At 40.3% G+C, this 27,673-nt stretch overlaps 1 protein-coding gene across 3 annotated transcripts in view; it reads right to left on the bottom strand.

The window, feature by feature from the left end:
• KLHL5 (kelch like family member 5) overlaps positions 1 to 27,673 on the bottom strand; it is an 83,344-nt gene that overhangs the window by 37,418 nt on the left and 18,253 nt on the right. For 2 of the 3 annotated variants that reach the window (XM_049790124.1, XM_049790125.1), the window contains exons 2-4: positions 8,644 to 8,826; positions 3,385 to 3,521; positions 2,220 to 2,416 (exon numbers count right to left, since the gene is read on the bottom strand). In XM_049790124.1, the coding sequence (XP_049646081.1) occupies positions 2,220 to 2,416; positions 3,385 to 3,521; positions 8,644 to 8,786 (477 nt within the window). In that variant the 5' untranslated portion in view covers positions 8,787 to 8,826. Of the gene's footprint in view, positions 1 to 2,219; positions 2,417 to 3,384; positions 3,522 to 8,643; positions 8,827 to 23,447; positions 23,867 to 27,673 lie in introns of those variants that run through there. The other variant, XM_049790123.1, reaches the window with a different exon arrangement.

Genomic DNA, 27,673 nt, shown 5'->3' with positions numbered 1-27,673 from the left:
TGGGTACTCACAGGTCTCAGGTTCAAAGCCAGGCCCCACAGGTCCCCTGAGCACTATAAATTTGGTCCTTGTGGTGCCAAGTTCCTCCAGGTGGTGCTACAGGCCTTCGCACTGGGCATTGAATCATCTGATCCAGGGGTGACGAGAGCCGCATGAGGCTCCCAGCCAAAATGAATGTGGCTCTTTACCTCATCATTATTTTGTATACTGTGGCTCTTTGCCAAGTTCGGATTTTGTTCTGCTACTTCTGAGGAGGGACCTCCGAGGAGAGATCTCTGAGCGCATAGTCCTGCCCCATCTCCTATCCCTCGAAAACAACTGCACGGGCCAGCGAGCAGGGGACCCATGTTGCACCTGTTGGGTAACATCTGGCCGTGAGTTCTTCTTAGTGTGGAGGACACAGCACACCCTCACTATCACTGCAGGATTTTGACCCTCACTCAAAATGGCAAAATACAGTATGTGTTTAATAGATTACTGTTAAAATTAGATGCTTTTGTGTGAGTATTTGTCTGTTTTGGCAGGTCACTGCATGGTGTGGCTCTCTGACTCTCACAGTTTAAAATTTTGGCTCTTTGTGTCGAACTTATTCGCCACCCCTGATCTGACCCATATAGCTGGGCCAAGTGTTGCTTAGAGTGGCCAGAGAGACCCTTCTGGAGACTTCTAAGAAGTTGAAAAAATGAGTGACAGGATAACTGTATCTGCATGTGAATGGCCACGTTCTTTGTAAATGAGCTGTACTTTGGCATTTCAAGCATCCTTTCATTCATGCCCAGGAGTGATAGATCAGAATGTGGCAGGATGGTTCTGCTTTATAACCCTGTGGTGCCCCTTTCCCTGAGTCCCTCTAATGACAAAACTGCTGAAGGTTGATCCCAGTTCAAGTTCAAGTTCTCCATTCTGATGACATCCAAAATCAAGGTGAATTGCCGAAACAAGCCTTCCATTCTGTGACTTATTTTGATCACATTCATAATCTGTTTCATTGTGAGCAAAGTTCTTCATAGCTAAAAACTTAGTACACTCACAATTTTTGTTTTTGTTTTTTGGGTCACACCCAGCAGCGCTCAGGGGTTACTCCTGGCTCTATGCTCAGAAATCGCTCCTGGCAGGCTCGGGGGACCATAAGGATGCTGGGATTTGAACCACCTTCCTGCATGCAAGGCAAACACCTTATCTCCATGTTATCTCTCCGGCCCCACAATTTTTTAAAATAAAAATGCTGAACACAGAATCTGCTACAATCTCAACAACATCCTGCACACCTGCAAACAATATACTCATATTTAACTTTTTAATTTTGGGGGTGGAGGGCAACACATAGCAGTGCTCAGGGATTACTCCTGGCTCTGCACTCAGAAACCACTCCTGGCAGGCTTGGGGGATCACATGAGATGCCAAGAATTGAACCCGGGTCTGTTCTGGATCGGCAGTATGCAAGGCAAACACCTTACAACTGTGCTATCACTCCACCCCAATCTTTTTAATTTAAAATTTTGGCGTTTGGGCCATACCCAGTGATGCTCAGGGATTATTTCTGACTCTGTGCTCAGGAATTCACTCCTCATAGTACTCAGGGAGACTATCTGGGGTGCCATGAATAGAGTCAGGGTCGGCTACATGAGAGGTTACTAGTTGTACCATCTCTCTAAACTCTCACACTTATCTTTCAAATAAGATTCCCCCCCCCCCCCAGCTCTCCTGGCTTTTGTAGTTGTATGTACCAATGACACATCAAAATCACCAATTCCACTGGGGAATATGTGGGTAATTCTGAACTCTATCCATGTGCTACCATATCAGGTGTTTGTAGTGGAATCTTACTCTAAAAGGCACATCTGTACATAGAACATCCTAGCTCTAATTCTTTATGGGTAGATGGAGTAAATATGGATGGTGGTGCTGCAGTCACTCCAGCCAAGGTGTAGGGGCTATTTATGGCTCTGCACAGAAATAACCCTCTGAGCTGGGGACTGAACTGGGTTGGGTGCTCATAGGCAGAGTGCCTTACCTTTAGTATCATCTCCCTGTCTCTCTGCATCTTACAACTCTAATAACTTAAGGTCTCAATCCTCTACGTCCAGGGGAAAGGCCTGGCAGCTTTCTCTCTTAATGATGAAAATATGATATATTAGACAACTTGTAGACAAGACTGCACCAAAAAGGGAATAAGGCAAAGAGCAAACGTGCCTTCCTGTTTCTCCAAAAATACGTACCATCGTGTAATTGTGAGCCACTTTGTGCAAATCTGTACAACCTTGGGCATCAGCAAATGAACGGATTCCAAGACAGTTGGATGGGTGAAGCTGTTTCATTAAGAACTTACAGCAAGCTTCCACCACCTGTGAGAGCTGCAGAAGGCAGGCTGTAGATAACAGGCACTCGATATTATCTTCCTTTAACTCAAGGCGGCCTGAGGAGGAAAAGCAGCTTCGTTAACCATGGGACCATAGTCACTTCAGTTTATAAAACCCATGCTGTGAACAGCACTATTTCTATATTAAAGGGGCATTCCATGGGATATAGAATAAGCAACATTTAAGATGTTTCAAAAGGAATAAAGAATACTAATTAAAAATGCATTATCTCCCTGTGACATCTGCTAAAACTGCCTCTCTTCCAGCCCGGACTAATGGCTTATTTTCAGAATTAAGTTGTGCTTTAACAATATATACATTAAATGCAACATTCAAATTTTAATTTTCATCCCTCACATTGAGGGTTACAGACCCTGAGCACTGCCAGGTGTGACCCCCAAAACAAAAACAGTGCTTGCCGGGCAAGTCAGAGACCAGGAGTTATGTCCCAGTACATGCAAAAATTCTAATAGTTCTGCTGTTTGGGATCTAAGGCATAAGGGGACAAAGATTGGTGGTTTAAAAAGCTTTTAGGACAAGTGAGAAGGTGAGAGCTTAATAAAACTGATGAACTGAGAATCCTAACAGTCCCAATGTCTGGGATCCCGGGGTAGGCAAAAAAGAAATACAATGAAAATATTAAAATTGTAAAACTGTAACTGGGGCCAGAGTGTACAACAGGTAAGGTGTTTGCCATGCAGTTGATTCAGGTTACATCCCTGGCATCCCATTTGGTCCTCCAAGCACTGCCAGGAATGACCCCAGAGCGCAGAGCCAGGAGTACTGTAAATTGTTGTCCCCCCAAAAATCAAAACAAAAATTATGTAACTGACCTGTTGTCGCTCTTATATTAAAAATGCCATCAAAAGCTTTCACCTATGCAGCTAACAAGGCCAAGTTTGGTCATTATGAGGGCAGAATTAATGAACATTAGTGGTGGGAGGTTTTATTAAAAATAAAAATCTGAGCTCTAATAATATGACATCCATCGGAGAAACCTTAATTTACATTTTAGATTTATTACCTGTATATGCATACTGAATCAAAGACCATAGTGAGTTTGGTTCTACACCTTCCATTTTAATTTCTTCTTGTCTTGCTTCCCTGACATCATTAGTGAACATTGCAGCAAAATAATCCGAGACAGAGGACAGCACCAATCTGCAAGCATATTTCAAGAAAAAAAAATTATCACATTAGAGATGATGTTAATAAATGCCTCTTTTCCTCTTCTTCAAAAAATTTTTTCACTATAGAAAATGCATTTTAAGTTTGACTAACTGCTCTACTTCCTCCTTTTGAATAATAAATGACCATTACTAAATAAACTTTCACCACTAAAAATAAGCTTTATAACAAAAAGAAAAGCTACCAGTCTACACTATTAAAATATGATGTATTTCCTTATAAGAAAAAGCCACATGTCCACAATATTAAAAAAATGATGTATTTTAAAGATGTGAAGATTTTTTCTCACTTTTGAAAATAACCTGTTAAATTATGACACTTCAATTAAAAATAAATATAAAAATTTAAAAAAATCATTATTTTAATCAAAAACATTTAGATAGTTTTAGCAAGTTTCTTTTTTCTTTTTTTTTTTTTTTTGAGAGTGAAACACATATAGACTGGCAGTCTTCTACCTAGTATGGTACTCACTGCCTGCCAGAACTACTGTTTTTATTGAGTATAGAGATCACCCCTGGGTGGGACAGTAAACCCACCCAGGTTTACAAGTAAGACAATCTTTGTTTTGGGTGAAACCAAGTTGTAAACAAACAGATACAAAGAAACCAGGGGTAAACTTTGTTTTAAATAAAACAAGGTGTAACCCAACAACTGCCCCTTTTTGTTCAAAAAATTCAAGGGTACATAAGCCATGTTCTATTATTCTCTTTTAGCAAGTTATTTTAAACTTGAGACATTTTTATTGAAGTATGTTACTATATTCATATTTTGCTTAGTTATATTATTTGTATATCACGCCTAAGGTTATTGTTAGATAAAATACTAGTATTATATAAAATACACTAGTAATTTTTTGGCTCTGGGGCCACAGGTGTTATATAAATACACCTTTTGTTTGGGACCTTACCCCCAATGCTTAGGGCTTACTCCTGGCTCTGTGTTCAGAGATCACACTTAAAGAGGCTATGGGAACCATATGGGGATCCAGGGATCAACCCAAATTTGCTATGTGCAAGACAAATCCCTCACCTGCTAATATTATCACTCCAACTGCACAACACACATTTTTTTAATGCTGACTCTGTCTAGATTTGAGTTGCATAAAAATATGAATGATATGGGGCCCGGAGAGATAGCACAGTGGCGTTTGCCTTGCAAGGAGCCGATCCAGGACCAAAGGTGGTTGGTTCGAATCCCGGTGTCCCATATGGTCCCCGTGCCTGCCAGGAGCTATTTCTGAGCAGACAGCCAGGAGTAACCCCTGAGCAACGCCGGGTATGGCCCAAAAACCAATAATATATATATATGAATGATAGGGGCCGGAGAGATAGCATGGAAGTAAAGCGTTTGCCTTTCATGCAGGAGGTCATCGGTTCAAATCCCATCGTCCCATATGGTCCCCCATGCCTGCCAGGAGCAATTTCTGAGTCTGGAGCCAGGAATAACCCCTGAGCACTACCGGGTGTGACCCAAAAACTACAAAAAAAAAAAAAAAAAAAAGAATGATAAACTTACAACCTGCCTTTTCATCATTTGAAACAATTTTAAAGTATTCCCATGTCAGCAGACTTGTACATGTTATTCATTGTGTTAAGAAAGCAGAAAGAGTGGCGTTTGCCTTGCAAGCAGCCGATCCAGGACCAAAGGTGGTTGGTTCGAATCCCGGTGTCCCATATGGTCCCCCATGCCTGCCAGGAGCTATTTCTGAGCAGACAGCCAGGAGTCACCCCTGAGCACCGCCGGGTATGGCCCAAAAACCAAAAAAAAAAAAAAAAAAAAAAAAAAAGAAAGCAGAAAGGATCGTACAGATAATTTGTGAGGTGCTCTTGTGTTCGTCTCTATTCCTTTCTCTTCACTCCCCAGGAGCCTTAGACTCCAGACAGGTACCAACTTAGACACCCTCCAAGAACTATGCAAGGACCCCAGCATAACTAGTGCACAAGCAGAGATGAGTAAGAGCATCTTCTATAGGGACACATGAGTAGGTATCCATACATCTCCTATACAAACCGAACACACACCGGTGTGTAAAACCCATGGAAGGTTCTTCTCCCATGGGACATGAAGTTCTAGGGGAGAGACAGGTAATACACATGGAAGTTAACTTGGCAGCTTTCTATTAATAAAGTCATTAAGTGCTATAGGGGGACAAACAGGTGTGGTGGTGGGTTTACACTAGTGGCAACACATGGGGTGACAGCCTCCTTCCACAGAGGTGTGAGCAAACACCCCTGAAATACACCTAAACCAATTTTAATGCCATGTAAGAGAAAAGCAGGGGAAAAGCAGTGGTGACACTGGGAGGTGATGTGAGGGCCAACACTTGAAGAAGAGGCAGGGATTAGTTCATATTGGGGCATCCAGGGCAGGACGCAGCAGGAAAAGCACAGACCAGGATGGACAGGGTGTGTGTGGTAGGGCAGTGAACTATCGGGATGGTGTGATTGGGGGGTGTGGGGGAGAACAACACAGTCTAGGTCAGACTCAGTGACAGAAAGGCTGCCAGGAAGCAGCTGTGCTGCATTTAGGGTAGGGGAACTTGAGCTACCTCTGACTGTGCTAAGAAAGATTTCACTCCTGACTGCATGCAGGAATCACTCCTAGAAGATTTAGGTCACCATATGGAGCGTCAGGGATTGAACCTGGGGCAAGGCAAATGCACTACCAGCTATACTATCTCTCCAGCTCCCTGAGTCAAACTTTAAAGGATCACGTGGGTGACTATTCAGAAAAAACAAAGGGAGCAGGGTAAGAGTGAGAGCAAGGAGGGAAGTAAGGGAAGTGATCTGGAAATTGTTCCTGCAGTGTGGTAGGCAAAGAAAATCAGTTTTCTTTTAGAAATACAGAAATGAGGGGCCGGGTAGGTGGCGCTGGAGGTAAGGTGTCTGCCTTGCAAGCGCTAGCCGAGGAAAGACCGCGGTTCGATCCCCCGGCGTCCCATATGGTTCCCCCAAGCCAGGGGCGATTTCTGAGCACATAGCCAGGAGTAACCCTTGAGCGTCAAACGGGTGTGGCCCCCCCCTAAAAAAAAAGAAATACAGAAATGAGGGTAGTAGTACAGCAGGAAGGGCTCTGGCCTTCTTGCTCATGGCCAACCTGGGTTCAATCTCCAATATCCTATTTGGTCCCCCAAGCTGACCAGGAGTTGGCTTGAGTGACTCATGAGTAATTCATGAGCATAGAGCCAGGCGTAATCCTTGAGCATCTCTGGGTGTGGCTCTCAAAAATCAGAAATGAAATGCTGCTATAAAATTCAGTAAAATTTCTGTTCTGATCTGTTCTGATCAACATATGCTTTGAACATGGACTCTGGTCACAGTACACAGTACCTTCTCAATGTTTACTGACAGTTACTGAAAACCCTAAAGTCAGGTCCAGTCTTCCTAATGATTTTACTTCTACTTTGGTTGGCTAAAGTTTTAAGTCAGAGTGAAAACTTCTTTTAAAGGGCATTAAAAAAACCCTTGGGAAGAAAGTGCTAATTGACAGTGAACAACAGAAGGAAAGCAATAAATTGCTCCTTATGAAGCAGTCCTCCTTTCTTTTCTAAACTAGACAATACTTCATTTCTGTCAAAGCTTTTTGTTCCCTGGAACAACGGCTTCTCCTATTTGTTGGAGGTCAGCAAAAACATAAAAGAAGTTTGCCTCTTTCTTCCACTATCTTCCTTGCTTCTAAAGACTTATAGTTGTAATTACCAGAGTTTGTTTATTCAATTGCTCATTTCTGGTCTTTGGGCCACACCCTGTGTTCTTGGGGATTTCTCCTGCCTAATACTCAGGGACCCATGAAGTGCTGAGGATGGAATCTGGGCCTCCTGCATATAAACCAAGAACATACATTCAAATTGATTCTTATTTTAGCTACTGTACTAAGGCTAACATGTTGAAAATATCCTTTCAAATCAGTGTTTTCTCTTTATTTTTATTTTCTTGTTTTGTTTGATTTTGAGGAGGCCATACCATCATCGATACTCTCAGGAATCATTCCTGGCAGATTCAGGGGACCACGGGGAATGCTGGGAATTAAACCCAGGCCAGGGATGTGCAAGGTAAGCACCTTATTCACTGTAGAACTGCTCCAGCCCCTGATGTTTTCCTATTTTTTGAAGAGAAACCTGGAAGAGGTATTATTGGATTATACAGAGTTTCCCATCTATGTATTAAATAAAAAGCTCAATGACTACCTCTCTGGTGTTGCCATTACATTTTATTTACAAGACAGAAAACAGGTGAGATGAAAACTGTTTATTGTTGCTGAAATCTTAATCAAACACTGACAAATTTAGTATATTTTGGCTTTGTGCGTCCACAGAAAATGACCCTTTGGGGGTAATTTTACTTTTCTTTTTGTAGTACTCAGGGCTTAGTACTGGTTCTGCACTCAGGAATCACACCTATTGGGACTTGGGAGAACCATAATTGGTGCTAGGCATCAAACTTAGGTTGGGTCCATGCAAGGCAACTACCATACCTGCTATACTCTGCTCTGGCTCATAGAACATAATTTGTTTTTATTTTGGGGATGGGGGAAACACCAGGGAGTACTCAGGGGTTATTCTTGGTTCTGCATTCAGAAATCACACCTGGAAGTGTAAGGGGACCATACGTGGCACCAGGGATCAAACTTGGGTTGGTTACATGCAAAACAAACACCCTACCCACTGTACTTATTGCTCTGGCCCCTGGGGAGTCAATTTTACATACAATAAGTTCATATGTAATTATTTTCTTCCTGCAATTTCCATTATAGAGTCCTTCCCCCAAGTATTCCATCCTAATAGTCATCTGGAATGCATTATCTCAGCATATCAAACAAAATGGATCATCAAGGATATTTTTCACATGTAAGACATTTAGAGAACAGGGGCTGGAGAGATAGCAAGTGGTAGGGTGCTTGCCTTGCATGCGACCAACCCAGGAGGGACCCAGTTCAATTTGCGGCATCCCATAAGGTCTCCAAGCCTGCCAGGGGTGACTTCTGAATGCAGAATGAGGAGTGGCCCAAAGACCACTCCACTGGGTGTAGGCCAAAGGCCAATTCATCAATCAATAAATAAGGTTTAAAAAAGTAAAAAAGTTTAGAGAACAATTACCTGTGAGCTGGAATCCTACGATCGCCAGCAACCAGAATCACATCACATAACTGTTTGTGTCTCAAATAGTTCTCCATCTTTTTAAATGTTTGCTCAGCATGATTAAGGGCCTGGAAAAATTCATCTGATGAACATGGTTCCATAGTATGGCACGATGATATGGTTTGATTACTATTGGAAGTCCTGAAAAAGAAGAAAACACAGACTTTGAAATAAATTAATTAAACAGATCTTTCCAATCAAGTTCTTATAAAATCTTCTCAAATAGTTGAAATAATCAAGGATGTCAGTTATGAATGCATAACCATAATTTATTTTCAGCTTTTGAAATCACCGGTGGCTTAAACCATTCAAGCATTGGAAATAAACATAATGTCTGTTAGTAGTTGCACATATTCTTCACATTTTTAAATGTCTTTTTTTCTGGCAAACACAGGAGCTCTGCTGAAAAAGAATCAAGCTCTGTTCACTCTGATAACCATGTCTCCTAATATTTCATGTAAGGACATAAGAGAAATTTTTTTGAAGGATAAAGCCATTACATTAATTTGAAACTATATATTGAAGCAACACTTTAATTTAAAAAAGCTTGGTTGTTTATATATAAAGTCCTTTATAAGTTAACTGTTTAGGATCCAAAATATATTTTCATTTAAAACACATTTATTGTTATATTTTATATAACAATATGGCCAGTCTTCAAAAATCCAATTAACATCTAATATCTTTAATTGGTTAAAGAAATTTGATGGTCTAATCCAAATATTTTAAAATCGGGTGGAAAAAATCCATTTATAACTTGAAGAGCATGAACTCCCTATTTTTTTTAAAGATTTACTGACAAAAATGGTAAAAGGTTGAAAATGTTAAATCAAAAAAAGAGAAAAGAAAAGTTTAATCATTGTACTACCCATGGTGCATGCAACAAAATCACTTGAAAGTACCCAACATCTGTTAGTTATGATTAATTGCAAAACAGACAAATGTATCTTAACTCATTTTGCATTAGATCTGCTTTTTTTTTAATATAAATTTTTATTTTGATCATAGTGGCTTACATATTGTTGACAATAATATTTTAGGTACATATTTACATAAAATCAGGGGGGATTCCCATCGCCAAATTGTCATCCCTACGCCTCCGTTTCTATCCTACCTCCCTTTTCCTTTTCCCTCACCCCAGGGCGGCTAGAATATGTGGTCCCCTCTGTATCTAACCCACTACTTAGTAGTCTTGCACCTGTTTGGTCCTGATGCCTCCCTTATTTCCCCCTCTATCTGGAGTCAGGACTAGCTAGTTCAAGTTGCGTGGTTTTGTTTGAAGGAGAAAAAAGCAATAAACTGGGGTAAGAGTCTAATACCCCGAAAATGGGCGGAGTCCTTCTAAAGGCTCTCATCATCAATCTGGGAGATGGAGAAAAAGTAGGTGAAACACTCCACTAGTACCAAAAGAAGTGTCAAATATCCAGTGAGGGCTCCAGCTATATCGATAAGCACCACACAGAGCAGACAAAACAAACAAACAAACAAGTAGGAAAAAAAATAAAACAAAAACAGACAAACAAAAATCACGCCATGGTCTTGAATTAAGAAACATGGCATAGCACATAACGAAAGAGAAGAAAGGAAGAGAAAAAAAATAAATAAATAAATAAAAAAAAATAAGTATAATTGGGGACTACACTTTCAATAATCACACCCAAACAGAGAAATCGACCAAAATAGATTGGTAAATCAAAAATAATAATAACAATAATAAATGAAGGTAATATATATATTTATATCAAAAAAATAACCAAGGTTTTGTGCTTTTTGTATTTTTGTTTTTTTCCCTCCTGCACTGGCACAGTAAATATTGGGGTCATTCGAAAAAGAATTCACTTGGCCTAAGAGATATGGGATTTCTCCGTCCTTGGAGCATACTGTCATGGGATCAACTCTAGACATTGCTCAGGATCCTTTACTTTCCCGGTGGTTTTTTTTTTTTTTTTTTTTTCTTTCTTTTTTTTTTCCTTTGGTGTGTGGAAGACTTCTGCTCTGTGTTTAGAGGTCTCAGTATCTGTACAGATCCTGAGGTGGGACTTATGATGAAGTCAGTCTTTGTGGTTCTAGAGGTTCTGTTACCTCAGTGTCATTTTAACCCATCTTCTGTGGTTGATGATCTTGGTCTTTGCACTGAGCCTAGGGTGGCACCTAGGATAGCGTCTTTCTTTGTGCTCCCAAAAGCCCCATTCCGTTACAATTGTCTCTGCCGGATCTTTGGGGCTGGGGATCATGATTCTTGTGCAGGTCATAGTTCAAACCCTAAACTAGGGCTTATTTATTGGTCCCAAGATGTATACAGTCTGGTCGTGGATCAAGCAGCCAGTCATCTGTAAATCCCGATCTTGGGTTTTTGTCCTACCAAAGGGAGCCAAGACTTCTGGTTTTGTCTTGTCGTTAGTTGGTAAGGTAGGCTAATCTGCTCTAAGGTCAAGATGATCGCATTTTCCCCGTTGTCAGGATATCATGTTAGAGCTGGGCCTTGTTGTTGGTCTCGTCATATTAAGTCCGTCCTGGATGGAGTTTGTTTCCTGCAGCTGTTGTGGAGAGCTGTGCCGTTTCTATGTCGGAGATCCAGGGTTCAAGGCTGGATGAATGGTATCTAATCACCTGAGGTCTAATTTGATTCCACATGACATATTTTCAAGGCAGGAGATATCCCTATATTTTAAATAACTATGAGTTCCTATCTCTAGTAGATAAGAGCTCTCTTTTATTTTTTTTTTAAATGTAAAATTTCCCCTTTACTTAGTGTGCCTTTGTAGGGGGAAGTGGTGCTACATTATAATGTCTGTGTATTCGTGGGTGGACTGATGGGATAACAGCCACAGGTCACCTACCAAAAAACGAAGAAAGAAAAAAAAAAGGGGGGGGGATTGAAACTGTATGTGCTCACAAATATATATGAAGGACAAACATTTAAAAAAAAAAAGATAAATAAATAAATTAAAAAAAAAAAAGAAATAAAATGAGTTAGCGAAATTTTTATGGGACCAAAGTGGTGCAAAAGACTACCTTACATTTGGGGGAGGGCAGGTAAAGAGGTGGTGTATTACAGGTCTTATGCCTATGTTGGAAGTACAGTTTTTCCCATTGTCTTTTGGGTTTTTCTTGTGGTGTGTGGGTTCCCAGGCATCTTCCTAACCCACCCCCTGACCTTCTTCAGATTGGTAAATATTTGCGGCAGGGGGGTAGATCTGCTTTTAAGGGCACTGTGATTCTGATAAAGTTTTGGATGAATCAACCCTTGCTATATCTTAAGAGAACTGTCTTAACAGAGGTATCTAAAAACCTTACCAAAAAAGAAAATAAATTTCTGAAAGTACTGGGAAGTAAAAAAAATAAAGTGTCTCAGCAGGAGTGAGTTGTTCTCCACAGAACAGGGCTGTCATTGAGACTGCCTTTCTCAGACTTCTCCATCGTGAGTCAAATGGATAGGGAAGAGAAATTAGGTGAGAGGAGGAACTAGTAAAATATATTCATGGCAGAATGTTCAAGAACAGCTGTGTTTAGAGACATAATTCAAAGGGCTGGAACACATGGAAAGTTCCTACTTAGATCCCAAACACTGCATGGTTTCCTGAACACCCCTAAGTATGGCCCAAGAAACAAACAAACAAAACAAAACAAAAAAATATATATATAATTAATACAGAACTGCATCTCTCAACTGAGGGTTGTATGACCTGCTGTGTGCCCTCACTCAGTGTACTCCAAAGGGGCCACTGGTGAGAACTGCATAATTGGGAGGGCAATGGTATGAGACTAGGGGAGCCAACCAGTATTAGGATGGGGGGTAGAGAAAAGAAAGAAGGGTAAAGCAAGTCATGGTGGGGAAAGATTGAGATATATTGGGCTGGACCACACCCCAGTCAGAACTCTAATTGTGAGGAGATTATAGTCTGACAGTAATTGTGCCAGACTAAACATTCCTTTATCCAAACACCTCCCACACCCATGCATTTCAATGCTGTGCCAACATGGACTCTGAAATGATGTGCTTGAGGGCCTCGCACATGGGAGGTCCATGCCCTATCACTGCAGCCATTACATTACCCCAGCCCTGCACAAAACACTATAAAATGACCTGGCATCACCTAATGGAGTAACAGTGATGAACATAAACATGAAATACCCAAGTCCACAAACATACACATGAACAAAATATGATTCTAAAATAACATTTCAAACATTGTCATTTGCTTTCAAGGCATCCTAAATTACAGAAACTTTTTTTTCCAACATGAAAATTAATTCATTTAGTTTCTGAGATCAGCAATGATGTCTAACCTCTTCAAATAAAGTATATTAAACAGAGCCAATTCTGGTCTGTGTCCTCTGGATGAGTGAAGCTATCCACGTTAAAAAATAAAAAAAAGAGAGGAAAAAAAGGAATAAAAGGAACAGGAGAGAAAGACAAAGCTGCTCAAAAGTCTCAGGAGTCACACAGCTCTCCAGCATTTCTTGTTCTATTTTTAAGCAATCCAAGACTCCATATATCATTTTACAATGTAAGAATTCACCAAAAATCAAAATTTACATTACCAATACATTTTTCTTATACATAGAAGCCACCTACATCATCATTAACTCAAAACTTACTTGCAGATGGAAAAGAAAAGATGAGACCTGAACAGGATCAAGGACAAAGAAGGTGGTAGACAATGGTCATAGGTGAGGAAGTAGATCTCTCACAGAACAGAGAGGCTTCTTTTCTACCTATCTTTTTAAAAGGTATTATGATTCTGATAAATTCTTTCTTGAATCAATAATCTTCACTACCTCTGCAGAGAATGGTCTTAATAGAAGTATCTAAAAATGTTATAAAAATGCTACTGAATCATTTAATGTACAAGGAACTAAAGAGATGGGATTCACCAGTGAAGATCTGGGAAATAGTGAGCTCTGGGACTGAGGTATGGAGGGACAATGATGCTAGCTTCACAAAGGAGGGTAATTTAACAAAGAAAAAGACATCTGAATTGTGGGTCTAGGACCAAGGCCTGTTGTTTTGTTTACACTCCCCAAAGAGAACAAGCATCTTTGAGATTTCCAAGAGACAAAGATCTTAGACTTTCCAGCTATTTCTTTGCCTACTGTCAGCTTTGGAGGGTTGAATTGCAGAATATGGTAGGATGATTAAGATCATTTGGGGAAGATTTTAGAATTGTGCTGTATAATACAGTAGCCATCAGTCCCATAGGGCTATTTTAATTTAATTAAAATTAAATGCAATTAAAAATTTAGTGGTTTAGTTAGAATAGTTATATTTCAAATGCTCAACAGCCCCATAGGGCTAGCGACTGCCAAATTGGATGGTGCTGATACAGAACATTTCCATTAATACAAAAAAGTTGTCCTGCGTTAATACTGATTCAGTTATGTCACTAAGCATGGCTCTAGATGGGTTATTTATCTCCTCTATGTCTAACTTTTTTTTAATAGCAAAGAAGGAATAAGTAGAGCCTCTTAGAGGCTCCACTACAAAGTATTACCAGATGAAATAATAAAGGTATAACCCTAGCACAGAGAAAGTAACAATCAAAGTAGTCTTGCTCTCAACAATCGATGTGAAGGCCTAGGATCATGACTGTGGATCTTCATAGAATGTGGGTCTTTTCAAAAAGGTTATCTAAGGGTTACCCAATTTTTATAACTAAAATTTATAGTTCCTGATTAAATGGCCTGTAGTAAATTCAGGAGATAACCTAACCCACAATACCAGTATTTATGGAATTTAGAAAATAATGTATTTCTGTATTTCTACTCAATTTTTTGCATGGCAGAGGAAGTATTTCTAATACCTCTGCTTGGTTTTATTTATGCTATTGCTAAGATGATAAGTCACATTTTAAAGAACTACATGAGACAATTAAAATCTTTGATGATAGTTGTTTACAGTGTGTATATACATTGTCAGGTATTTCCAAGCTGCAAAGAAACATTTAACTTTTAGCTTGTCACTCTACAATAAGTGATGAATTTGCATGTCAGAGAAATGCCTAAAAAGAAAAGGCATAAGTATCAATCAGAATTTAGCTTCCCAACTATTTACAGAGTAGCTGATAATATGCAGTGCACATTTGCTAGTCTCAATTGCTAGAAACTAGGATGCAAAGAAAAATGACAATACAGGTTAGCAAAGGGATCTGGAAATTAAAGAGTCAAATTTCACAATGTGGGGAAAACCGAAACTCGCCTGACCCTTGCAACCCCAAAGATTTCCCAGGCATGAGCACTGCACATCTGGCCAAATTTACCTCCACAACAGACCAGCTTCCATCTCTGCATTCTCATCACTGGGACTTGCATTAAGCTTCTGAAGTGGAATAACCGTTCAGAAAGAAGCTCTAAAATTCATTTCACAAGACCCATAACTATAAAAAAAATTTTAAAGCTGAAACTTCAATGCCCTTTTTGGTTGGCTTCCCGAGTAAGTGGTTCACTTTGTCACCTGTCTTGTTGCTTTTGACACACAGAATTCAAGCTTTTACGAAACCACAAATGACTCAATCATGAATCTTTTTGCTTTTGGGGGGAGTGGGGTGGGAAGGGGATCAGTGAGCTCTGCTCAGGGTTTACTGCTGCTGCCTTTGCTCTCAGGGATCATTACTGTCAGGGCTTGTGGTACTATATGGAATGCTAGGAATCTAACCTGGGTCAGCTGCATGCAAGGTAAATGCCCTATACCCTCTGTACTCTCTTCTCCTGCCCCTAAGCCATGAATCTTTTGGTATACTACACAAATACGCCATACCACAAATGAAAAAAAAAATAAAGATGTAAATTGGTTAGTAAAGGCAAGAAATCACTAATTTTTGATATATTTTCTTCTTTAAAAACTACTTTTAAGCCTGTGCCCAAATATATGAATAGTGACTATTTTACAAAATATTTTACAGTAACTATTTTATGAATCAGAATAGACAGCTCTTAGAGAAAGAAATGCAAGTTCATATATACAGCTAGCCCTTTACCAATGAGGGAGGATTAAGGGAACCAACCTTTGCAGTTTCAATCTGTATCTAATTTTGTCTCCCCCAAAACTTTCGAGGCCAGCACCTTACCCAATGCTCAGGTGCCATTAATGTAGACAATTTCATAACCAGATATGCTGCTTGAACAGACACTTCCTGCCTGTCTAAGGTTCTGCCAATAGGCCCATCTCTACTTTTGGGGCACCCCCCTACAGCCCCACCTCACTCTCACCCTGGGCAGAGGTGAGATAGACTAGAACCTGCCATTCAAAATATACCATTCAAAATATATTTCTCAGAAATAATGGCTGGTCTCTGCTGACAAGGTCAATCAGAGTCAGTATCAAGATGTTTGCTGTCATTTTGGGGAAGGGTCACTCTTTCCAGTAAATGACTAAGATGTAAACCTGAGCTTGTTTACTGAAACAGGTTTTAGGAAACCCTATCAGTGGCTTTTGTTTTTTGGCTGCTACACTGAAAGTCATCCTGAAAAGAACAAAAAAGCATTAAACAAAAAAAAAGAATCTAGACAAGGAGAAAAATCAATTTCTACTGTTATGAGTATCTGGATTCAACCTTAGCCTCTTTTTGGACTAGTCATTTACTTCAAAGACCAAAAATGCCGTTTCCCCCTCCTTTTTTTCTTCTTACTTGGAGTTGGGCTTCTGTCCTTTGAAGCCAGAAAAGTTGCATAACAGTCCATACTTTATTATCTTACCAGATGATTAAGCAGATGATTAAAATAACACATCAAGATTATACAGTCAGATTGATCTCTTCATCCTAAAATATATTTTCTAAATAAACAAATGAGGAAAGTTCTGGAAGGACACTTCTTCAGACTGTTCTGACCTTGTTGAGGAAGGAGAGGTAGTATTAAGATTTAAAATTGTTCTGTTTTTGCCAGCTTTGTTTTGCAGTATATATGTGACAAAAATATTACATAATACAGAAAAATGTGTCTGAGGGGCCAGAGAGGTAGCACAGTGGTAGGGTGTTTGCCTTACATGCAGCCAATCCAGGATGGAAGGTGGTTTGATTTCCGGCATCCCATATGGCCCCCTGAGCATGCCAGGGGCGATTTCTGAGCAGAGAGTCAGGAGTAACCCCTGAGTGCTGGCGGGTGTGGCCCAAAAACAAAACAAAAAAAGTGTCTGAAAATTAGATTGAAGGAACACCAAAGGATTCTAGACAAGAGTTTCCACCATATCACCTCGTCAGCAGACTAGGTCCCATTTCCCTTCTCCACTCTACATCTGGAATGAATGAATAAATAGAATTGGACACCATGCTTCCCAGGTAGACAACATTTCAAAACCTCCCTTGCAGCAAGTTGTGGTTGTGAATAAATTTCAACTATGGGGTGTGAGCAGAGCAGGCACAGGGCCACTGAAGGTGTCCTATCTTAGGGTGCTTTCTAGAACCCAGAGGGAGAGAGCCAAGATGCTTCCCCAGTAGCACACTGGCCAAGCTGGGAAATGGGATAGAAGGAACCTGAGTGAATCCATGGAGCAGAGCCCTGCTTCTTATCTGGGCCACCTGCCTATCTGCTGGGTGACAGAAAAATAGATTTCTATTTTATTTGAGCTGCCGCATTTCTGAACCTCTTTGTTTTCTGGTTTTAAGCATTGGGGATTAAACTCAAGAGTTAACATATATGCCAGGCGTGTGCATTAGCGCACTGAGCTCTATCCCCAGTGGTTTATATCATCTTAGCTTATTCTCTACTAAAATTCTCTCAGGTTGAATGATCAAATGATAGGGCTATGAGCCTATGTATGTGTAGCAAGCATGTACACAGGAATGTCACTGTTAATATGCCTATTGTAGAACCTTCTCATCCAGTTTTGGATTCTAGAATTAAAAAAACATAAGTGTGGGGCGGAGAGATAGTATGGAGGTAAGGTGTTTACAGTGGTTCGAATCCCGGCATCCCATATGGTCCCCTGAGCCTGCCAGGAGTGATTTCTGAGCGTAGAGCCAGGAGTAACCTCTGTGCGTTACTGGATGTGACCCCCCCCCCCCGAAAAAAAAAAAAAACCATAAGTGAGTGGCTTGAGAGCTAGTACAGCAGGTATGGTCCTTGCCTTGTATTCAGCTGACCTGGGCTAGATCCCAGGCATCCCATATGGTTCCTTGAGGGCCACCAGGAGTAGTTCATGAGTTCAGGGCCAGGAGAAAACCCTACGCATTATCAGGTATGATCCCCGATCACCAAAATAAGATGTTAAGTGGTATCAAGATGAATTCTTCAAAGGCTGATGGTGCAGCTCAAGTGGTAGAACATGGCATGTTTGGGGCCCTGGGCTCCATCCTACAGGTATTGGGGGTGTAGCCTTGGTGACTCACAAGCATCATAGGGTACAACCTCTACCTCAAAATGGTGAATTCTCTAGACTGACTGACACCTCTGGAGCTGAAAAGGCCAGTCAGGGAACTTAGTCTATTTTTGCCCTACCTGAAGTCTTTCACTTTCTGAGAACTAGGATTTCTGTCTATTCTCTATCCTGTTAAAATCAGACAGTCAATTTCAACCACTGAAAACTAAGACCCCTGGACTGACAGTGCACAGGCAAAGAAAGGCTGTAGGGTGGTGACTCCTGAACTATAATACAACAACAAATACAGCCATGTATGCACACACCATAGTGTTTCCTGAAGAGAAGAACCACAAACTATGTCAAAAGGATCCAAGATATGCCTTGGGGAGATGGGGCCAGGGACACACACACAACTATGTAGGAATGTCATAGTAAACTTCTTTGAAGCAATGGAGATTTTAATTAAAGCCCAATCACTCATAGACTAGCTCACAAGACCATTCTAGAGACACAGTGTCAAGAAGGCCTAGAAAGGAGACTGTCCTTGAGCAAAGGTATCCCAATGAGACAAACCCTCTGCTGAGAAAGGACCACATAGGGACCCTGAGAAGAAGTCAGAGCAGTCACCCCTCCCCCATCCCCACCCCAGGAACAGGCCAAGTCTGAGTGGTTGCAGTGAAGACAGAGCAATGAGTTCGGTGGTGGAGGCATGGGGGGGTCGGGTGGCTGAGCAGAAAGAGCAATGGGTGGCTCAGAGGCCATCCCTGTAACCCAGCCAGGTCTGCATTTCCGGAGCCAGCTCATGAAATGGACTGGTGAGAGACAGAAGAAATCATTAACTACATGCATGCTGATCTGAGTGGAACTCTAGAATGAGATGCCACAGAAGCATAGCCTCTGGTGTGTCAGCATGAGATCTACAATGTACTCTCTGGGTTGAAAACAACCCTTTCCCCAAGCTAATCAACAGGGGTTAAGTAGGAATGGTGTCAGGGAATCTTGGCACATAAATGATACTTGACCTCTTTAAGACCTGCCAGATCCATCAGATCTGATCATGAGAAAAACATCACACAAATCTACAGTTGAATAAAATAGTCCACAATCAATCTGCCCAAGCTGTGATCCCTATATGGCAGCGATCAGGCAAGATGAAGAAAGTCTGAGAAACCCATTGCCCAGAGGAAACGATGGAGACAGGATGAAAAAATGTGTCTGGAACAGGCTCAGACAATAGAACAAGGTAAAAATAAAGGGAATCTAAAAAAACAAACAAACAAACAAAAAAAACAGGGGCTTTAGTTAAAAACAATGCAACAAAGGCACAATACTCACTTAAGGTAATCACAATAAGAGATGATGGATGAGGTCTATAGGAATTTCCTGTGCATCTTCATAATTCTCCTAGGAATTTAAAACTGCCCTGAAACATAAAGCCTATATATATATTTTTTAAATATAGCTTTACTTACTAACCTTGAACAAATTGCCTAGCCTAACTGTGCTTCAGAGGCCTCATTTCTAACAGAGTATCAGAGCTGGAGAAAGAGTACAGCCAATAGGCTGAGTATAAGCTTTAAGGGCAAGATAACTGGCTTGAACAATCCTTGGTATGCCTAGAAGCAACTTCTGAGCCAGAACTAACCTCTAAGCACTGTTGAGTATGCCCACTCCCCAACCCCCCAATCAAAAGAATCAAAAGAACCCATCAAAAGAAAAAGAAAAGTTATTAGTAGCGCTCAATAAGGCCTGTTAGCCCGTCAGTCTTAGCTATTTATACTCTATTTGTGGAGTATATTAATATTTTATGCATGCCAATTAAAAGGTAAATGCTACTTTTTTTTTTTTTTTTTTTTGGTTTTTAGGTCACACCCGGCAGCGCTCAGGGGTTACTCCTGGCTCTATGCTCAGAAATCGCCCCTGGCAGGCGATTCGAACCACCATCCTTCAGCATGAAAGGCAAATGCCTTACCTCCATGCTATCTCTCTGGCCCTGTAAATGCTACCTTATGAAATGAAATATCCCAATATCTGTCCAAAATTCTATCACATCAAAGCTGGTAAGTCAAGGACATTCTGACTGTGTTTATACAAAGGTGACAGTGAGCAACCATGAAAACTTGGTAGGCACTGTCTTAGAAAACTATTGTTCATATTCATAGTGACAACTCTTGTTAGTTAGGGTCTTAAACTTCTGGTACAAGAAATAAAGCTTGCATTTTTAGTACCATTTTTAGGACTGAGCTGACTCTCATAGCAAGGTTAAAATTAAAAAATGACAAACTTTTCGATCATTGAGATGTGCGACAGCAGAAATGAACCAACATACCGTATACTCAGAGATTTCTCCTAGCTAGAATAAAACTGATTAAACACATGTGCAACATACACATACATGGTCTCTTATTTCCTGTTTAAAAATTGTACAGACCCATTGGCTTTCTCTTTTATCCTTTGGATTCAAGATTTCCATGGAAGGTATAAGATGAATAGTATGATTACTTAAATAAGATATTCTCCATATATGGTAGTCCCATTATGTCTTTAGTATCTTTCTTATTTTGGAGTCTTCAAGCAATGCCCAGTGACACTTGGGCTAAATAGGTCAAAGGTTCAATGAGAGGTTTAAAGCTTTGGTGCCCAGGACCACACCCAGTGATGACTGGGAAGCCACATGGAGCCACATGGAGCCCTGGTCAGATGCAGGTCCCTGCATATCTCTCAGCCCCTTCACTATTTTTATGTGTTAAACTGTAATCTCAGACATTTACTCTGTGATTTATTTATTTATTTTTTGGGGGGGTTACACCCGGTAACGCTCAAGGGTTACTCCTGGCTATGTGCTCAGAAGTTGCTCCTGGCTTGGGGGACCATATGGGACACCGGGGGATCGAACCGCAGTCCGTCCAAGGCTAGCGCAGGCAAGGCAGGCACCTTACCCTCAGCGCCACCGCCCGGCCCTACTCTGTGATTTATTACTTACAAATATTACATAAACATCACTTGCTACTTATATTGATAATGTGAATCATATTAGGTGTGACTTATATTAGCAGGGATAGTGAATGTCCTTCTTTACAACAAAAAAGTGATTCCCAGAGAGAGGCCCTTTACTTCAACAGAGGCTGAGAGCAAATAAATGTATCCTTGTGACAAACTGCAGAGACCAAAGAACTGGAAGACTGGAAAAAAGATGAAAAAACTAGATATACTCAATCAAGAGGGAAAAGGGCGTACAAAAATGACACCTTAAATTCATTTCTCCCCTTTTTTTGAAACATAGTTTCTTCTATTTCTTTTAAATAGAAGTTTCAAGCCATCAAAAAAAATAAATTGTTTTGACATATGTCCTCTTCAACGAGAGGCAGTATTTTTAATATTTTTCAAGTGGTTTTTAGGAATAGTTTGGTTGATGAAAATGTAAACTGTATATTTTTTATTTTCATGATTGGCATTTTAAAAAGACACGTTTCTATTTTCAAAATATTTTTATCTACTATAATAAAAATAACAATTTCACAATCTTGGAATTATGCACAAAGAAATCTCAGTCCTAAAAAGGAAAATGCCTTTTCTTTCAGAAATGAACATATCACCAAGATTTTATTTAAATATAGATACTATATAGATTAACTTAATCAGAGTAATGATTAACTATACAATAATGTAGATATTAAGAAAAGACATAAATTTTAGTGATCAATATATTCTCAGACATCTTAAGACACATAGAGATGAATTTTACACTCATATATATGCCCTCACCATGCAACATAAACGCAGGCTAAGATTTTTATAACTTACACTACAATGTGAATCAATCTTTAGTATCTCTAATTTTATTAGTTCTTCACAATAGATCATTGATTTTCAAGTAGAAAATGGTTATTTATTGGTTTCTCATAAAAACATGTAAACCTTTAAGGGAAAAATCCAAAATTTTAATTATATGTTTTATGACAATTCTCCAAAGAAAATCAACACTATGAAGCCACACTAATTCAGTTAATGTTTATATTAAAAATATTAGGTAGCTCCTATTCCCTTTATGACAATGTCAGTTTAAAAAACTAAGACATTTTAAGTTAAAACACTATTACCTATATAAAAATATTCTCTCTCTTCACTGTACAAATGACTACAGGTGACTGGTTTAGATTTATTAGGATTCCAACACTACAGATCAGAATTCCATGATCTGGAGTTTAGAAGAACAGAAGACAGTAAGTATCCATAAAGACATACTTATATACATTAACTCATCCTGTCTCGTCTCACCTGATGTCTATATTAATGACTACCAAAGTATGAGTGCTATCAAAACCTGCAAAGAAATATTAAGAGGAAAGAATCCAATAATTATAGACTGTGTGCCTCTGAATAGCTAGAAATATTTTGAAGAGGAGTCAGAAAGATTAATTCTTGTGCTCTGTTACATAATAGGCTATCATAGTTTATTTATTTATGGTGTTTTTTGTTTTGGGGTTTTTTTGGCCACACCCATCAGTGCTCAGGGCTTACACCTGCTAAGGAATCACTTGTAGCAGGGCTGGTGCTAGGAGGACCTGATAACAGTGCTGGGGATTAAAGGCAGGTGGCTTGCCTGTAAGGCAACAGTCCTGCCTGCTGTGTTTAAACTGATAAATCAGAAAATTCACTTCAAAGACAAAACCAGGCTCCAAGAGTAAAGATGTAGAAAGTCACTATGATATTAGCAACTCTGTTTTCCTTCTTCTCCTCAATCTGACTTTCTTTTTTTCCCCCTTCATTGACTACCAAGTCTCTCTTGGTCCCCTTGAACTCCAGAAGAATTGCCCTTCATTTCCCTAAACAGCAGGATGTTCAGGAAAGCGAAGGTAGGAGCTGTCAGGTCAGAGAGACATTTTACTATAATCTCCGTGTTCGGATGGGAGGCAGCGACATAGGCAGGACAAAGAAATTGCCATAAGAAAGATATTGACAGCTACAGTGATGTGAAAACTGGCAAGGACCACAACATGTATCTCCTTAAAAAAACCTTTTATGATAGCATTTTAAAAATAACTACGATCAGTTCCAAACTGAAAAGTCATTAAAACCTTTACACTACAGAAACATCTTCTCTACTTTGTCGATGACTTACGGAAGATAAATGAATGGAGCACACTCCTATCCAATGATGCATCAAATTGCTACTATATGTTATTTTCAAAGACAGACAGATCTATATATACATGGCACATGACATTTCAAAATGCATGCTATATGTTGCTTTTTATAATTACAGAATTAAAGTGTTAGATTAAAAAGAATCCCTGTAAAGTAGCACACTGAGATATCTGTGTGTACCATGTGGAGGTAGAATCTCTAAGAACATATAAAGGCATAGAGTTAATATAACACAGTGGCACTCAATGACCTTAAAACATTATCGACAATATTCCCCCCTCCACCACCCCATTCTAATGGTAAGAAAATAGTCAACCTGCATGAACTGGAATCAGATTCATTTTCTTCTTCACTAGTGCCATCCTCCACTTCTGTTCTATCCAGCCAGTGTGCACCGCCACAATCTTCTGCCGTAAATTCATAAGCAGGGACTTCAGAGGTGGATGCCATTGGCCAAGAAGGTGAATTCTGAAAATCCAGTTGGCTGGACCTTCGGTAACCAATTGAAGCCAAAGGCAATTGGAGGCTACATGGGTCTAAAAACTTTCTCCCACTGTTTGCTCCAGTCTGTCCTCGATTCCAAAATTCTCCCTGCTGGCTGTCAACTGCAGAATTAGGAGATGACGCTTGATGGCCAAACCACCTCCATCTGATTTTCAAAATCTGCTTCACATCAAACTCTTTACGAGAACCAGACATCCTCAGAGAAACCAAGGGATCGTCTAGGCAACGGGCAAAAAGCACTGCACACAGATTGGTGCATCCAACCAAGACCCCGTGTAAGTCGTGCTGCACACAACAAACAGATGGAAAGGAAAACAGATCACATTCACATATATATCTGCATTCACTTTTATACTGACATATATATATATATGTATGTATATCAGGTTAATAAAGAACAAAGGATCATGAATAAAGATGAAGCTCGGTGGAACATTCCGCGCAATCAGAGCAAACTCTCATCCACCTATCGGAAACGGGGAGACCACTTTCCGGGCTCTCCTTTCCCAGACTGACCATTAGCTCAGCACAAACACTGATGGCATTCATTAAAGTCCTTTCAAATGCAGAACACCAACCCCCCTCTCCCCAGACCACAAATGACAGAGACAGAAAGCTCTAGCCCGGGGTAGTAGCTCTTCTCTGCAGCTTAGTATGTTAACTCTTCTACTGCTGAAACATGAAATTTTTGCAGAGCATTTTCTTTAAAGCATTCACTTAAAAAAAATCACTGAAAAAATTCTATTTCTATACTGTTTCTAAATAAGGTATCATGAAATATTTTTAATAGCATCTTTTAATTAGATGAGTTCTGTGATTTTCCAGTTGTGCTCTTGGGCTGAAGAGGGAGGAATACAAAGGTATGTCTACTCTGTGTTTTCTGTCTTTATCTTCTCCCTTCAAATAAGAAGCACTTTGAATGAATACTGGAGGAGCTTGAATAAGATTTCACTGAGCAAATTATAAGAAGTTCCTAAACAACAGAGGATCAAAATATGACAGTACTTAGTATTTCTCAAATAAAAAGCCTGCAGGCAATAATACTACTGTCAGATTAGGGCTGGGCAACTCCTGATTCAACACACTCTCCCAATTTCTAAGGCACTACTGAGGAAAAAGGAAAGTGTGGCTCAAGAAAACTAACAAGGACTGGCCAAGGACTATAAGGACTATTATTATTTGAGGATACAAGTACCCTAAGGTGCCCTCTGTCGTTAGCAAAACTAAACAATGGTCTGAACATAGCTACAGTGAAGGCAAACTGATTCAGAGAACAAAATCCAACCAAATGCAATAAAATGTTCAAATGTCAGGTTCTTGCTGTGAGCAAGACACTGGTGGGTGGGGTTAGCTAAACATTTGCATACCTTCAAACACAACTAAATCTAATTACTGGAACAAAAGTGTTTGGTCACAAATATAAGAACATTATAAACTCTGTAATCTATAAACACAGTATCTTGAAAACTTCAGAATCTAAGAATTCACTCACTTCAGATAATTTCACTCAAAAGGCAATGTCTATTTAACAATCCCCCGTTCTTCCCTCCTTCCCCATAAGGGTTGACTTTAGGCTTACAAAAATATTGTGAGGCATTTGATTCACATGATTCTTAAAAGAATAAAAAATATTTCGAGAAACAAGAGTGAGAAGCATAAAATACTAGATACAATTTTTTTTTTTAAATTGGGGCTGGAGTGATAGTACAGAGAATAGGGCATTTGGCCCCTCACACAGCTGACCTGGGTTCAATCCCTGGCACCACATATGTTTCCCCCAGCCCCATCAGGAATGATCACTGAGCAGTGGCAGTACTGTGTACTGAGATCCCCGAGTACTGCCAGATGGCTCCCCAAAAACAAAAGCAAATTTGTTCTGGATGTTGTAGGACCAACCATAAATACTGTATGAGAGAGGAGAAATAAGACAATGTTGGCATGGAGTCTGTTTAATGGGAGTAAGAGAGGGCAGTTTCTAAGGCAATTGCACAAACAGAATGGGAGAATATGAAGGAAGATATTATTAAAAGCGTACAGTGTTTAGAGGTATGGAAAGGGGAGAGAGAAAGAGAGAGAGGAGACAGAGAGAAGAGAGGGAGGGAGAAAGAGGGTTGAAGGGGGAGAGAAAGAGAGAGGGGGGTCAGTTTGATCAGTGAGCAAAGTTCTGAGACTGTTGGATAAACATGATCAAATAAATGCCCTAAACACACAAAAAATAGGTGTGAAGACAAGCAGGAGACAGTGGAGTGTTGAACAGGGCAATGTCTTAGAAAATTAACTGGGCAGTCTTGCAGGACACAAGAGTGAAATGACACTCCCCCCACTCTGTCATACAGTTTAGTAAAGGTTTTCCTTATCACTCTGGACCTGGGGTTTTCAATCAAAGAAGCAGCAGAAAGCTCTGCTTTCAAACCCCAAGGTTCTACAACCCCTGTAGAAGGCCAGAGAGGATAGGCTGAAACAGACACCCTTCTCCAGCAACTTAAAATGTTTAAAGGGTGTCCTTGCTCTCAAAGGGGCCAAAGACACTTTTCATCCAAGGATACACTTGAACCATAGTCTGCTTTAGTGTTCTGCCTGCCGAACAGGCTGTCTGCAACTGTTCTGAGACAATTAGAGATGCATACGAGGGACTCATTATTAGGATAGGATCCCTGACTCTTCTTTTTTATTTTTCAGGTTTGGGGGCCACACCCAGTTGCCGTTGGCTGTGCTGGGAGATCAATCCAGATTGTGCTCAGGGGACCCATATTCAATGAAGGGGTTCCAACTAATGTCTGCCACCTTCAGGGCCACTGCCTTAACCCCTGTACTACCTTCTTGGCCCCCAGGCTCCTTGAATAAAAGCGAGATAAATAGCGGTAGGATTAAAACCTACCACAACATGTAGTTAGTTACAACACTTAGTCACAAGTGTACATATCTAAGTGTACGTTTGAGATCACATTGAATACATCTTTTAAACATTTTACCTTTGTCTTGGGGAGAGGGACACACCCCTTGATGCTCAGGGGTTACTCTGTCTCTACTGAGGAACTACTCCTGGTTGTGCTCAGGGGAACCACACGGGAAACCGGAAATGAATTCTGGGTTGGCTGCATCCAAGGCAAACACCCTACCCACTGCACTATCGCTCCAGGCCGCTCACTTCACTTTGTTAACCTAATCATATGTACATATCTAAAGCATGTATGCTACTTGTAAATATATTAGTGTACACACATACATACTAATAAAAATATCTTTAGTCAATGTATTTATAAAAAAGATTTATTAAGGTCTTTTCTTTTGTTTGTTTTTGGGCCACAGCCAGTGACACTCGGGGGTATTAATCCAGGCCAGGGGTCCTCAAACTTTTTAAACAGGGGGCCAGCTCACTGTCCCTACCACTGGAGGGTCTGACTATAGTAAAAACAAAACTTATGGACGAATTCTTATGCACACTGCATATATCTTATTTTGCAATGAAGAAACAAAACAGATACAAATACAATATGTGTCCCACGGGCCATAGTTTGAGGACCACTGCTCCAGGCTATGCGCTCAGAAATCGCTCCTGGCTTGGAGGACCATATAGGATCCCAATCAAACCTCAGTCTGTCCTAGATTAGTTTGTTCAAGGCAAATGCCCTACCACCCGCACCACTGCAATGGCCCCTAAGTTATTTTCTTGCTAATAGGCATCCAAGTTAATTTCAGATTTTTTGTTTTTGTTTCTGTTTTGTTTGGGGGTCATACCCAGTGATGCTCAGGGGTTACTCCTGACTATGTGCTCAGAAATCGCACCTGGCTTGGGGGACCATATGGGACTGAGGGATCAAACCGAGTTTCTGTCCTAGGCTAGTGCGGGCAAGACAAGACCTTGCCTTACCCTTTGCGCCACCACTCTGGCCCCTAATTTCAGATTTTTTGGGGGGGCCACACACGTTTGATGCTCAGGGGTTACTCCTGTCTAAGCGCTCAGAAATTGCCCCTGGCTTGGGGGGACCATATGGGATGCCGGGGGATCAAACCACAGTCCTTCCTTGGCTAGCACTT

This window comes from Suncus etruscus, chromosome 16, assembly GCF_024139225.1.
Source record: "Suncus etruscus isolate mSunEtr1 chromosome 16, mSunEtr1.pri.cur, whole genome shotgun sequence".
NCBI classification, from domain to species: domain Eukaryota; kingdom Metazoa; phylum Chordata; class Mammalia; order Eulipotyphla; family Soricidae; genus Suncus; species Suncus etruscus.
The sequence above is the reverse complement of the archived record's forward strand: the minus strand, read 5'-3'. Positions and strand labels throughout refer to the sequence as shown.